The sequence below is a fragment of the Rhinichthys klamathensis genome, unplaced genomic scaffold (genome assembly GCF_029890125.1).
Source record: "Rhinichthys klamathensis goyatoka isolate OS25496 unplaced genomic scaffold, OSU_Roscu_1.1 h1tg000021l_1, whole genome shotgun sequence".
NCBI lineage: Eukaryota > Metazoa > Chordata > Actinopteri > Cypriniformes > Leuciscidae > Rhinichthys > Rhinichthys klamathensis.
Window position 1 is genome coordinate 2,430,528 of NW_026606572.1, and position 15,573 is coordinate 2,446,100.

Below are 15,573 nucleotides of genomic sequence, written 5' to 3' on the forward strand. Positions count from 1 at the left end.
TTGGGGCTGCACTCCCTTTGCTTCATAAGCCATAGTATAGCGTCCACAAGCCAATGTGAGAGGCATTGCTTTGAAATGGGACTCCCCTTGTGCAGGGGAGCCCTAGAAACAAAGAGCTGGTCGCTCTTGCGGAAAGCACTGGTCCTGGTCATTATGCTTGCAGAGCACGGACGGGACACAGAGCATTCAGCCCCTGATCCTCCGGGGAGGCAAAGGGTGGAGGGTGAAAAGCCGACGTGAACGCAGGAAAGCATTTCGGCATGAAGGCCGGGTTAGGCTTAAGGAAAACCTTATCTCCACTTAGGGAGAATTTGGCGCACGAGGGGTGAACCGAGAGTGCATGTAGCTCACTGACCCGTTTAGCAGATGCCAAGGCCGAGAGCAAAGCTGTCTTGAGGGACAGCAGCTTAAGGGAAATACTCCCCAGAGGCTCAAAAGGATACAGAGACCGCGCTTCCAGCACCATGGAGAGGTCCCACTCTGGGACAGATTCAACAGATCTCCTGATGACCAGCAAAGAGCGGCGTGCACCCTCCATAAATCTGCGGGTTAGAGGGTGCTGCCTGACGGTGGAGCCCCAAAACCCACATGACAGGCTGAAATCGCAGCCAGGTAGACCTTAATAGTGGAAAAGGACCTGCCTCTTTCCATGAGGTCTTGCAGGAAACACAAAATATCAGGCACCGAGCACTGATAAGATGTGAAACCACGCCCATCATACCACCCTTCGAACACTTGCCACTCACAGCCATATAGGGATCGCGCGGAAACGGCCCTGGCCTTCTGAGTAGTGGCGATTACACGCGGCGGGAGCCCCAGTGCATTTTGGTTCGTCCTCTCACGGGCCAGGCCCAGAGAGCCACCCTGTCCGGGTGGGGGTGGTAAATCTCCCCGTTGGCTTGGGACAGTATGTCCGTGCGAGGGGGGAGGCGCCATGGCTCGGCGTATAACAGAGGGATTATCTCTGCCAGCCATGGGGCTTTGGGCCACCTGGGTGCTATTAGAGTGAGAGACAGGCCGTGCTCTCTCACCCTGGCCAGAGTGAAAATTATCAGGCACAGGGGAGGAAAAGCATACAACAGCACTTTGGGCCATGGGTGGGCCAGTGCGTCTGCCCCGAGGGGCGCGTCCATGTCCTTTAGCGAGAAGAACATAGGACAATGGTGATTTTCGCGCGAGGCGAAAAGATCTACGGCTGCCTGTCCCATCTCATCCATAACCTCTCCACTATCTGCGGGTGAAGACGCCAATCCCCGTGGATTGGGTTTCCCCTCGATAGCAGATCCGCGCCTCTGTTCCGAATGCCCGGGACATGAGTCACGCGTAATGACAGAAAAACCTGTCTGCTCCACACCAAAAGCCTGTAAGCTAGAGCGTGGAGTTTTGACGAGCGCATGCCACCCTGACGGTTGATATAAGCCACTACCGTGGTATTATCGCACCGTACTAGAACAGGATGTCCCTGCAGGCAAGGCAGAAAATGATTCAGAGCTTTCCAAATAGTAAAAGCTCTAAATAGTTAATGTGCGCTGAACGTAGTCTGCTCAGCCACAGACCGTTCACCGTTCTGCCTTCCTGGGTGGTTCCCCAGCCTGTTAAGGACGCATCTGTCGTCAAAACTTTTCGCATCGTACCGTCCCGAGGGGGGGTTCCCCGTGCGTAAAAGTTCTCGCTCACCCAATGGCGCAAGGCCGCCGAGCAGGCGCGCGTCATCGTTACCGAGCGGCAGAGATCGCAAATCGGGCTGAAATGTGGTGTACAAAACCCATTTCGTGAACGTTCTCATTCTCAGGAGACCAATGGCACAACTTGGATAGATGAAGCCATGAGATCCTGCAGCCTGAGGCATGTGCGATATTGTACTCTCGCCCCTTCACTGAACTGAGACAGACAGTCCATCAGCGAGCGAACGCGCTCTTGAGAGAGACGCGCTCGCATGGAGACTGAGTTCAATTCCAAGCCCAGGAAAATGACATTCTGACTGGGAGTCAGATTGTTTTCGCTCGCATTCACCTTGAACCCGAGGGATGTGATGTGCGCGAGCACCCGGCCGGTGTCCAGCGACACCTTCTCCTTTGATTTGGCTATGATGAGCCAGTAAGTCAGAATTCTCAGCCCTGATAGTCTCAGGGGCGCCACGCCCACCTCCACACACAGACAGAAAGTTCGGGGACTCAAATTGCACCCGAACGGAAGAACTGTGAATTCGTAACAAACGCCTTGGTAGGCGAAATGAAGATATTTCCTGTGTGGAGGGTAGATGCTTATGTGAAAGAAAGCATCTTTCAGATCGACTGATGTGAACCAGTCGTTCTGCTTTATGGCACAGGCGAGAGAGGCTTGTGTCACATTCTGAAATTGAATTTCCTCAAATGTTTGTTCAACACTCGAAGGTCCAATATAGGGCGGGGGGGCGCCACGCCTTTTGGAACATGAAAATACCAGGAATAAAAACCATGGTTTATCAGATTGGGTGGCACCATCTGAATCGCTCCCTTGTTAGGAGGGAGGAAATTTCCTCTTTCAGAATGTGTGAGGCGTTTTCTTCTGTGTGAGAAGAGAGAACGCCGTTGAAATGCGGAGGTTTTATTGCAAACTGCAGCTTGTAACCCTGGGTTACAGTACGCAAAAACCCACTCGGGCGCTGAAACGGCTTGCCAAGCCGCTTTGTGACTCGCGAGCGCCCCCGCTCGGGCCGGAGCGGAGCTGTATGGGCCCAGCTGGTTCATTTGTGATGCAAAGGCGCCATCTAGTGGGAACACTAGAGGCAACATGCAGGGGTTTGGAGGGATTTCCTCTCTCTGCAGTGAGAAGTTTTCTTTGCGGAGAGAGGTCTTCTCTCCAAAACGAATTCATTTGATTCGTAGCTTTGTGTGTTTTGTGTTGGGCAAACACTGGGGCCAAAGCCTTTATTGACAGAGTGAGGGAAACATAGTGTGGTGTCCACTGTACTGAACTTTCCCTCACAAGGTGTCCCCAAAAGTGGGAAAAACACATATCTCCTGAACACATGAACTGGGCAGTCTCAAGTGCAGGCAGAAAAATAATATCCGCGGAGAGAGATACTCTCTCTGTAACGGATTTATTTAATGCGTTTTTTTTTTTTTTTTTTTTTTTTTTTAAGTGTTATTTAGTTATGTGTGTGTTTTGTGTTGGGGAACACAGGGGCCTACACACACAACGTCCACTAAAAACACATCGGCTGGACAGCCGCAACTGAGCTGTGTGAGCCCAGTTGGTTGATTTATGAGGCAATGGCGACCTCTTGTGGACGGACTCAGGGCGACATGCATGGGATCAGAGAGATTTGCTCTCTATGTTGCCGCTGGCAGATATATAAATCTGCACGAATTCATTTGATTCGTTTATTAAATGTGTTGTTTAGTAATGTGTGTGTTTGTGTTGGGAAACACTGGGGCCGAAGCCTTTTGATAACTGGGTGAGGGGAACCAAGTGCGTGCGGTGTGGTAACACTGCTATGTACTTTTCCTCACGACAGCCCCCCTCCCCCGTAACTTGTTGTTGTGGGGGGGAGGGGGACACACACACACAACGTCTACTAACATACGGGCTGGGCAGCCACGCGAGGGGATTAACCGACCGTAGGTGGGAGACCCTGTTAGTTAACGTTACTCCCAATGGTCGAACAACAGGCAGGCCGCTTGCGTTCGGGACCGCCTTCCTAGGAAGGCATACATTGAAAACCTCAACACGTAATCGTAACAAATCAAGGCCCGTGAGACCGTGTTAACAGTCTAGCGGGACGCTCCGGCCGTTCAGACTGGGCGGTGGTCCCAGCGTTTACCCGTCGTACATATTCCTATCCTGGTCGGTGCCGCTCTGTGGAGCTGGCCACACAATGTTGAAACGAACGGCCGCTCGCTCACAAACTTCCAGGAGGATGGACGGAGGCAAAGCCGCGTGAACGCTAGCCTAGGGAACGCTAAAAGGACCGCGTCATCCCCGTCGCCGGAACCGACCGGTTCGTCAACGAGAGTGAGGTTTTCCCGCGAAGATGTCCTCTTCAGGGAATGCGGATTGGGCTGATGTCAGCTCAAATATTTTAGAGAGGTGGCGCTCCGGGAGTCCCCCGGTAGCGCGTCATCATCACCGTGTCTCTCCTCCGAGTCAGAAAGGCCGAGCACGGCGCGCTGTGTCGTGCAACTAAAAGCCGGCTTAGTAAAAGCTACATGGGCAGCAATTACAATGACCGCAATTCCCCGGGTTCTCCAAAGCTTGAGCGTGTTAAGCCCAAGCAGACCGCGCAGAACGAGAGGGTCCTTATAGCGGCGATGAGAGCACCACACGCGGCCGGGCAGGCTCGTCGTGCTAGGCTGTTCCCCGGGGGAAGCGGCTGTTTAGACGGTCACATAGCCATGGGCGGGCCAGCGGTGAAGAACTCGGAAAAATCCGTGGCGGGCAGCCATGTAAAGGAGGAGCAGGTGAAGGACAGCGAGAGCTCGGGCGGCTCCGGATGCAAAAAACACAGCGGATAGGCTGAAGAAACGACTGTCACTCACGTCTGGCGGAGGCTGATCTGGCGAATGCGATATGTCCTCCTGAAGACTCGAAAGTGAGCAGCGTAACGTTAATCCAACCGAACTGTGTCAATGCAGAGATCGCGAGAAGCGAATGTCAACTGAGGAATAGCAGCGCGCCCAGCTGTGATATGCCCGTAGGTAAGGGGGTGTGGCCTCACCTGGCATTGGCTGCGCGCTTCTGTCTGTTAGCCAGACTTGGTGCAATTGGATGCTTCTGCAGAGGTCAGGTACGGATGCCCTTCCTATAGGTGGATCTCGAAACGAGATGATGAAAGAGAACCTTGCCGTTGCTAGCCTTGCAGCATGCGAGTCAAACTACAGGAATGTGTTCCAATCTCAGGTAGAAGCTTATGTCAATTTCAGCCTTGAATAATTCGATGTTAATTAGATATTCTTCAACTTAAATGTTATCTAGCTGTCATAAGCCAGGTACATGCACTTAAGTTTACCTCAGGCTCTTCAAAAACCATTTTACCAAGGTGGCAAGGTGCACCAGGAACATTTCATTACCGTGCTCCTCCAAGTGCTGGCTGGATGCATTGACATTGGACCCGCTTCAGTGTTGGAGACATGCAATGCTGGATTCACGGAATGGGTGACAAGGTGCAGGAAGCACCAGATACACCTCATCACTCATTGCCAGCAATATTAAATTTCCATGCATCTCCTCTTGGCCTATGATCAGCCCGGAACTGACCCAGCGATTTAAGATCCATCCATAATATACTTCAATTAAAAGCACTCTTTTGTGTTATACTTATTACCTTTTATGGCCACAATTATTTTTGGAAAGTCATTTAAATAGTTTTTTTTTATCTCTGCTACAGTTTAGAAAAAGTTCTAGTTGGCATCTACAAATAGTCATGCTCAATTAACTCAAAAGTTCATTTTTATTTTGCTAAAGGCCTGCTAAATCAGGATTTGTAATGTTTTTTATTTAATTTTTTTTATTTTTGGAGGCATTGGAGCCATTGGCAGCTGTCAGCACCTCATTCAGATACAGTAAATATTGCGGCTGCAGTTTGCAAGATGTCACACAGATTTATTTCCAGGATTTTGGTTTGTCACGAAAATCCATTTCTCGCACAGTGATGTCAGAGCTGTTTTTTTCACAGCCTGTGAGCCGCCGTTACCGGGCTGAAGATCTGACTGGTGCTAATCAATGCTAGCACCGCACAAAGACATCTAGCGGTAATGGGATGCAGTATATCATGTTGTGTCTTCTCGGCACTACAGGATGGAACCGCGGTGTCAGAAATGTGCTGGAATGCCCTGCTGCTGAGCTGGAGTGTGCAAGCGTGGTTTCGGGATGCACTTTCGCACAGCTAGCTGTCCATGAAAACGAAATCTATGTTTGTATATTGGTTTATCTGCGACCACGGGTCTGTTCTTCTTTCATGCTTCCCCAGCTTCATGCAAACATGTGTTCATGACATGTGCATCTGCAGCAAGTTGTTTACATATGTGAGCCTATGGCACTGTACACAAGAGAAAGAGAGAAACCGTGTCGGCTAAACCCATAAGGGTAAGACCAGAAACATACTTAAGGCAAGTACACGAGCGCATACTTATTTTGTGCTCTTACAAATCCTAGTGTTCTAGCAGGTGATACATTTAGATTTAAATGCCTGTGCCTTAAAACTGATCTAAGTTACTGTAAGCATGTTGACTGTTACTTTCTACTATTATACCTGTAGCTGTATTGTAAAACAAACTATTCTAAATAGTTTTTATAATTGTAATAATGCAAATAAAATTATTTGATTCATTTAAGTTTTGTGCATGCTAATTTGCCATATTGTTGCATTTAGATTACCTTTGACGTAATCTAATGATTACCTAAAGTTAATATTTAAAAACACTAATAATTTAATAACTTAATCTTAATCTTGAATATTCATTTTTCATATAAATTCATAATTTTTTTTTGTATTTATTTTTGACAAAATGGTATATATTTTTGATTGGTCATTAATTGGTTGTCAGTTATAACATAAAAATCATTTTTGGCTTATCGGTTTCAGCCAGAATTTTAATATATCGAATGGACTTGTGCACTGCAGAGTACATTCTGACCTTAGGAAGCATGCACATATTTCATTTTTTTTTTTTTTTTTTTTTTTTTTTTTATATAAATTCTGTTATATTTTATTGGAAACCCAGAGGCTGACAAAGAGAGAAAAAGAGAAAGGGGTTGTTGAGGACAAAAAGAGGCTTGTTTTTTCTGGAGGCTATAAGTTAATAAAAGGGTTGAGATTGCGCTACCCTGCAGGAGAGAATCCTGTTTAAATGTTAATAGGACACGGACTGAATGGCTTTAAGGGTGTGTTTTGTTGTTCATGAACTCTACTCTCAAACTAACCTCATCCCTTGGTTTCGTCCACAGTGATCCCAGACTCTTTGACAGTGACGGCCACTGCTCAAACTCTCTCGAAAGTGGAGGGGGACACTCTACAGCTGAGCTGTGAGGTCACACGTCAGACATCCCAGCATACTCATGTGTCTGTGGGCTGGTATCTACGTCCTGCTGATGACCCCAATTCTGGTCCACGTGATCTGGTCACTCTGTCACGGGACTTCGTTCTAAGGCCGGGGGGACAGTACCGCCAACGTCTATCTTCAGGAGACCTGCGGCTAGACAAGACCAGCGCCACATCCTACCGTCTCACCATCTACAAACTGCAGCCCACAGACCAGGGAGAGTTCTACTGCGAGGCCTCTGAATGGATCCAGGACCCGGATCGCTCCTGGTACGCCATGACCCGGACGGAGTCAGAGAAGACGTCTGTCAAAGTTCAGCCCACAGGTGAGTGTGAATTGTTTGGGGGGGGGGGGGGGGGGGGGGGTCCAACACAGCATCTTTCAGAGAGAAATTGCTTTTTCAGATCCTAATTGCTAGTTATACACTGAGGTTGATTTAATTTAACACATTGAATAGAAGAGGTGTTGGTAAAGAAAAGCATTGTTTTCTTCTCAGAGGTGGAAAAGCACATATGTGAGCCACATTCAGTTGCTGTGGGAACGTAGCCGAAAAGATTTTTTTACAAAAGTGAAGACTTTGGAAATTAGTCAAAGTAGACATCATGTTTAATGTGATATGAACAAAAATGAGTCTGTGAGGGATTGAAGTACTGTACAATGCTTTCAATTGGCCTCATTCATGAAATGTGAAAGAATTTGCATATACTTTGCATAAATTCAATCTTATGTAAACTAACATAAGAATGGTTAATGAACAATTTACAAAAAAACATGTCTTCAATTTGTGATTCTTGAAGGATATGTATTGTGTATCTGGGTGTTATTCGTTCAGCTGATGAAACATGGAAAACATATCTTTCCAAAACATTTCCAGTGGACAAACAACTTTGAAATTGGACCATTATACATGACCTAAGACTGGATAATTATCCAAAAATGTATATTTTTACATAATTTACTCACCCTTATGTTGTTCCAAACCTGAATGATTTTCTTTCTTTTGTGGAACACAGAGTATATTCTGATAAATGTTTCAGTGTTTTTTGTCTAAAGAATGGAAGTCTTTGGTCACTAAAACGGTTTGGTTGTCAACATTCTTCTAAATGTCTTTTATGTTCCACAAAACAAACTCATACAGGTTTGGAACTATCCCTTTAAGACAGTGCGACTTATTCAACAAACTGTACTATCCTTCACAATCTTGTTTTTGATTATAATAAATATAAAGAAAATATAGTGCTTTATATAAATTAAATATAGTGTCTGCTCTAACTAAGGTGATAATTTCTTCAAAAACTTTCCTCCACAGATATCTATATTATAATTCACCCCCACTAAACAAAGCATGTCATGCTCATGGTTACCATGCTCTGTAAAACAGGGTATACATGACTTCCCTGCAGAAATGCTTCAATATGCCCTGTGAGCTGATCACTATCTAAAGTTAAGCACATTACCAGTCCCTGAGCTGTGGTTGCTGGTCCTCTTAACATTGAACTCCCTGTCATAGAGGACAGAGCAGGCATTGGCTCTCACATGTCCACTCCACTCATTGATATTGTGAGTGTCATGAGGGTTATCATAGAGCACTGCGTAGTGCAGTCTCAGTGGTCTCTTAGCATTAGGTAATGAGCCAGTCGCATTGACTCATGACACCAACCCGTCAGTTGAGTAACCACCAATGGCTGACATCTGCTTGATGACCAACATTTTTATTGGAAAAAATGTAAATTCTGTCGTCGTTTACTCACCCTCATGTCATTCCAAACTCACAATGTTGTCACAAAACGCAAAATGAGGTATTTTGAAAAATGTTTCAACTGTTTTTGTTCCGAACAATGAAAGTGAACATAGTACAGAACGAGAGTAAGAGATAAAGGATATTCTGAGAAATGTTTCAGTGTTTTCTGTCTAAACAATGGAAGTCTGTGGTCACTGAAACTGTTTGGTTGCCAACATTCTTCAAAATGTCTTTTATGTTCCACAAAACAAATTTATACAGGTTTGGAACAACTTGAGGGAGAGTAAATGATGACAGAATTTTCATTTTTGGGTGAACTATCCCTTTTAGACGGTGCAACAAATTCAAAATGTATATATACTGTACATATTTTGTGTTCCACCGAAGAAAGAAATGTCATAAGGGTGATTAAATGATGACAGAACTTTAATTTCTGGATGAATTTTTTTAATTTTTGAAAAACGCCACAACAAACTTGTAGCAAATTAGCAGTAGGGGTCGTGTCCAGTCATGATGGGAGAGGAGAGAGAGTGAGCTGAGCTGGAGGGAGCATTTGAAGAAAGACTAGAAAGAGATATGGCTGAGAGACATTACAAAAGAGAAAGCTCAGAGGAATATCACTGGAAAAAAATGGCTATGATCAGGCAAGAGGTCTAGGACCAGTGATGATGTTAGAAAAGCTTTCCAGTGCTGGAGAGACCTAAGCAGTAAGGCCTGAAAACAGCCGCTGAGGTTGCATTGTTTCTGCTCCATACGCGAGTAACATTGGTTTTTAGTGTCATGTTTGGAGACGGTGTGCGGCTGGTGTCAAACAACAAACTCTTGCTTGTACACTATGTACTCTTGTGTACTGTATGTTATTTTTTGTGCTTCTATGTCATTTGTTCGCCATCTTTGCTTTATTTTTCACAAATATTTCTGCTTTGCTTCTGCAATGATTAAAGAGACACTCTTGCATTGCATGTTTGTGCATTTTGGGGGTGGAGCAATGAAGGGAGGTATGTGTTTGTTTGGGTTGATTTCGAATATTAACAGTGTTCAACAACGATTTTGAGAAATCGCATACTGCACCTTTACCTATCCCTTTCAGTTGTCAAATCAAATATGGCACCTTTAGACACTGTGCCAGGCTTTTGGCCATTAGATCCGATGATGTTTGATATCACTGGTCAAACCTCTTGTGGCACTAAATTTTGCACTGTGTGTCTCACAGCTGTCATATTATGTGAGATATTCTTTAACACAATGTAGAGGGTGTCATAGATCTGAACTTTTTCTCTCTCCCCTTCTCCAGAATAGCTATATTTCATGGGACAGAGGCTGGGGCTGAAAAATGCCCCCCTCATCTCTGGCTTTAGTCCATTACTTTCCAATTTATTACAGAGCCGTAGCTCCATCCTGAGCATAAGACGGCATGTACAGCAGACATGAGCGCTGTCTCTCTCTGACTGACTGAACACAGGGCAGTAACTCAATCTCAAAGCACGCTGGCCCGGCGGTTTGATGGGAATGGGAGGTGACAGCGCACCTCCTCATCAAACACGCTGCGGGACGGAAGCTGCGAGTGGCATGTTAATTCAGACCTGTTATTGGTCAAGAGTCCCAGGGGTGGGCGGATTGGACGAGGAGAGGACAGGCTGTGATTTTAGGGTGTGGATGTTGGATGGTTGTCTCCCAAGGGCACCTCCACAGAAGGCTGCAGATGGGGACCAAGTCTAATGCATGTGATTTGTGTGTAGGATCAGGGTGCGATGAATGCAGACCAGACAAACTCCTTATAGAGACAGATTGGAGACTCATCCACTTCCCTTCAGCTTACCTGATCAATTATTCTTGTTACATGTGTCATGTAACACTAAACACCTTGACTGTAAGTGGAGTTTGGGTATATCACCAAAAAAAAATGAAATCCTTTTAATCTAAAATCTTAAAGTAAATCTTTTACTCACCGTCATGTTGCGCCAAACCCTTATGACTTTGTTTTGAGGAACATAAAAGAAGATATTTTGAAGAATTTTGGTAACAATTGAAGTAGGGCTGGGCGGTATGACGGTATATATCGTTACCGCGGTAGAAAATGTCAACCGTAACAGATTTTTTTATTCCGTGTATACCGCGACATGTAAATAAGTGGGCGTGGTTAACTCCCGTGCAGCGTGCATTAGACTGAGACACCAATTTTTATTTATTTATTATTATTTCATGTTGTTATATGGTTACCATTAACTTCTATTATAATAAACAAACTGAACCAAATACAAAATAAGAATTGTTTATTACATATTTTAGATCCATTTTAATACATACGCTTGGGAAAAGAAGCTAGTAATAGATTAGTATCAATGAATAGAATACACAAACAAATAGTATAATACATAAGCAACATGAATAATCAACCATGTATATACAATAGGCTATACAAGAAAAGACATCTCAACAAAATGCATGGAAACATGTAATAAATCAATGTAAAAAAAAGAAAGTGCATCTTCACTTATGTTAAGTTTTGTTAAGCTTGTTAAGTCTGATCCAAATCCAAAAGCTCTATCAGATGCCAAAAACAAACAACAAACGGTGCTAATATACACTCATTGTGCTGTAAAATTCCTGAAAATTATGATCCTAACTTTTATCTCCGAAAACTCAGATGGTTAGTTATTCAGCTATTTTGAATCGTAAAATATTGAAGCCTGGGATGCCATGAGACTGGAGACTGTAATGAACACTATGGCTTTTGAAAAGCTTAAATGTGTGACTTGAATCAACAGGACTCATAAATGGTTGTTGAGTATTCTCACTAGAAACCAGATAGATAGTTAAGGTGCAGTATAATTATCTGTTGTTCATTGAATTTTCACTGGTGAATTCCAGTCATTTCAATAAGAATCCACACAATCAGCAGTTTTGTGTGTGGTCAAAAATGTCACTATGGAACCAAGTTGGTCACTGGAATTGGCTGGGTTTGACCAACAGAAAGCTGCTTGAAAGTGCTTCCTGTGTGAGCTGTGCTTCATACATTACGTCACTACACTGCTGACAATGGTCAATAGACTTTTTTGCCAGTGTAATTTCACGAATTTCACAAATGTGACCGCACCTTTACTCGCTGCAACATAAAATGCAATCAACAATAAAATCTTCCCAAGGGACATGTGAGGTACTCAACGAGTAAAAAAAAGTGAAAAGATGCAGCAGCTTAATTTTCCGTTTGTTTTTCCTCTTTTCTGGTGAATGGTCCAGGCACTTCAATGATTTTCAGGTCCACAGGAGGATTTTTATTCTTGTTCAAACTTGTATTTCAGCTTACCGAGGTCCCTGCAAAGAACCAAAATTACAATGTTATTAAAGTGATAGTTGTGAACTTAAAATAATTTCCTCAGCCTTGTGACATTCCTAACCTGTTTGACTTTCTGTCTGTGGAACCCAAAAGCAGATCTCGGGCATAATGCAACCCCAGTCATCATTCAATTTCACTGCATGAGACAAGCAGAACAAAATTGTGTAAATCATTCATGAAACCATTCTTGTCTACACTTGTCTAGTTCAATTCAATGCAACAATTTTTGTAAAAATGGTATAATGTACTAAATATATAATCAAATATAAATGAAAGTCAAAAGCACATTTTTAGTCATACCTGGAAACAAATCCTGTTCAAATAGGCTATATGGGCCATTCTATAGAATTGGTTCAAAGTTAGAGTTGGAAACATCTTGAAAAGAAAATAGTCTTTTTCCACAAATGTCTTATAAAATATTATTTTATAAACTAGGCCAATACATTTTATCATATTTCAAAGTTAAGGATTCATTATTTTTATATAGCTTGCATTGGAACAAACACTATAACAGTTGATTAGTTTATTTTTGACAACACATACTATATATTTAACATATTGAGCAGAAACTGTTTAACAAAAGCTTATTTGATGTCTATTTTAGAGTAAAAACTTTATAATCTATCCAAAAACTTGTCAACGAAATGTTGTCATTACAGACACTATTCTATATCGCGATTAGAACAAATCTCAGTAGGCTATAGCAATATAGTTTGGATGTGTTCATGTAAAAATAATGTTTACTAATGTAGGAGCGAGAGTGAATGAACACACAGATGCGATGTACATCAGTAGTAAACAACATCGCAACGTGCGTCTGTGCCGTTCATTCATTCACAGACAGACACGCAATTTATATTTAAACAGTCTTTGTGCAGTTTACAGACACTATTCAATAATGCGATTAGAACAAAGCACTTAAGAATAAATAACTTACTACATCAGCTGAGTCCGTGCTCCTCGAAATGAAACTACCAGCACTTCTGAGGTAACTTTTCCAGGATTATTACGATAGTATTATTCCTCACAGCGCAGCAAGACGAGGTAAAGTACAAGATTCGTATTAAACTGGATGTTTTATCCAGCTGATGTGGGCGTTGGCATGGCTTGCCTCAACATTTGCGTTTGAATAGCGCGCGCTCTCCGTGGGCGTGGTCACATTAATACGTAATAAACTATAATGAGCTGAAAGGAAAAAGACTGACATCTCTCTCTTTTCATACAGATTACATAAACTGAGAATATTTGTTTTTTATATAAATTACTTCATTTAAAAGAAGAGAATCTCAGCTTCATAACGAAACCTCTCTCGTGTCTGTGTGACAAGTATTGACTGAGTTACAGTTCATTTTCGGACGTGTTTCAGAATGAACTTCACTGACCGAGAGAAGGCAAAATTCGCATCATGTTTATTTTTCTTTATTTGACAAAAAGCAGAACACTTTGTTTTTATTGTGAGTATCCACAAAAAAATAGACACTTAACAGGATCTAATGATGTACAACACTTATATGTAAGATCAAAATCAACAGAGTAATTTGAGTCTCTTTTGCACTGATAAGGAAAAAAGTGAGCTCGTCGCGCCGGCGCGATAGCCGACCCCAGACGGTTAAATTACATTTTAAGTTCCTTGAGTATCCGACAGGATATTTGAGGCACCTTTAGTTTTTACAGTGTGGTTATGATGTCACAATCATGGGCTTTTTAACATTTGACCACCAGATTTAATTATTTATGCATATTCAATATTCAACACTTTGGCCGATCTGATTATTAAAGTTATGGACACATTTTGCTGCAATTTGGGCAAAAAAAGGTCAATTAGTAAATAGTGTAGCAATGTATGAAGCACCACTCATACAGAAGTCCCTTTAAAATCAAGCAGCTTTCTGTTGGTCAACAGTGAATTTGCATGACCAACTTGAACAAAATCTGCTTCTGGAACATTTCCGCCCTTGCGCGGATCTTCCATTCACATGGATTTCTTTTGAAACGACTATATTTTGTCCGTGAAATTTCACCAAGCAATGGTAAATGTGACTCCACCTTAACAATGTTAACTACATCTGTAGTCTAGCAAATTGTAACATTTTTAAGTCTTAAAGGCACTGTACCAAAATGCATTCCGCTTCAGAGAGAGTGAAAAATGTTCATGTAACACTAAATAACCGATGTTTTGGTGCAAGAATCCTTGACTCTGAGTGGACATCAGAGAAGACTTTTAACAGAGCTTAGAGTGGATTTGAAACAGTGAACTGAATCAGTTGCTTATAATAAACTCATTTATCATGTTTATTGGTAAGTGCCTTTTTCAAAGTTTCAGAATTTGGAGCCATTTACAGTAAATGGTCTTTGAAAGCCTTTAGAGATAGTCATCTGTTTTACTGTAACTTAAGCACCTTCTGGTCAAGTTTCCCAGTTCCTAACAAACAACACTAACTAAAGACACATAATGATTTTGTTTGTTACAGCTCACATTTTCTTTAAAAGATGCTGGCAATGTTGTTTTTAAACAGATATTTAATGGATTTTCAAGGTGAAGTCATTACGACCTGATCCTTCAGTATGCAAGCCAGGCTTCACCTGACTGAGATTCCCATTAGAAATTCCAGAGAGCATTTCAAGAGCAACACTGAGACGAGAGAAGACAGATTTGTCTGTAATCCCCTTTTCTAGCTGGCTGTGTCCAAGTCCCCTTCTAGCTAGACAAGATTCTCACTGTGTTCTGTCCTGTTAGGCACAATTGAAAGTGCACTTGTCTGTGCAGGAGTGATTGGGTGGGTCTTTTTTTTTTTTTGTGGGATTTGAGCCAGTTTATGTATTTTCATTTTTAGTTGACTGAATTCATTGACTGGGCTGGATTGGCTGGAAAAGTCTGGTTTCAGCTAGTAGCTGTGCTTTGTAGCTGGTCATTAGCTTGTACACCAGCTTGGACCAATAACAAACCAGTTACCAACTGGTCATGATGCTCAAGCTGGTTTTTGGAGCACAATGGCCGGTCAACCAGCCAATAACCAATTTGGTCCAGCTAGAAACCAGTAACCATTTTCCAAAAAAACACATTAAACTGGATTTTCCAGCAGGGGAGCTCAAAGCTGGTAAAGAGAGCCACGCGATTACGCGCTCGGTCATGTGTAATTATTCTGTTTTGCATATTTATGTTGACATTAGCTCAATGCACACCATATGTCATGTTCATAACATGTGTAAACGTTTGTGTGTTTTCCCTCTTCTGTCTGTTAATGTGTTTATTGCTCTGGTGAACTGTGGGGGAAAAAACAGAAGTTGTGCGGTAAGCATTAATAGGACATCAGACGGCTCATTGAAGCACATACTACAGCAGATCGATGGACTCATTTTGTGACGAAGCTTTTGGCAGCGAATCCCATACAGCAGCTTGTTCGTACAGCCCTCTTCCAGCTACCACAGTTATTACCGCTCCGTTGCAACACAATTGTTTCTTTTTCTCTCTC

General features: G+C 42.9%; 1 protein-coding gene across 1 annotated transcript in view; it reads left to right on the forward strand.

Annotated features, from left to right (window-relative positions):
* igsf3 (immunoglobulin superfamily, member 3) overlaps nucleotides 1-15,573 on the forward strand; it is a 160,161-nt gene that overhangs the window by 84,131 nt on the left and 60,457 nt on the right. Inside the window, exon 3 of the mRNA XM_056242081.1 lies at nucleotides 6,928-7,347. Coding sequence (XP_056098056.1) covers nucleotides 6,928-7,347 — 420 coding nt within the window. The remainder of the gene's footprint in view (nucleotides 1-6,927; nucleotides 7,348-15,573) is intronic.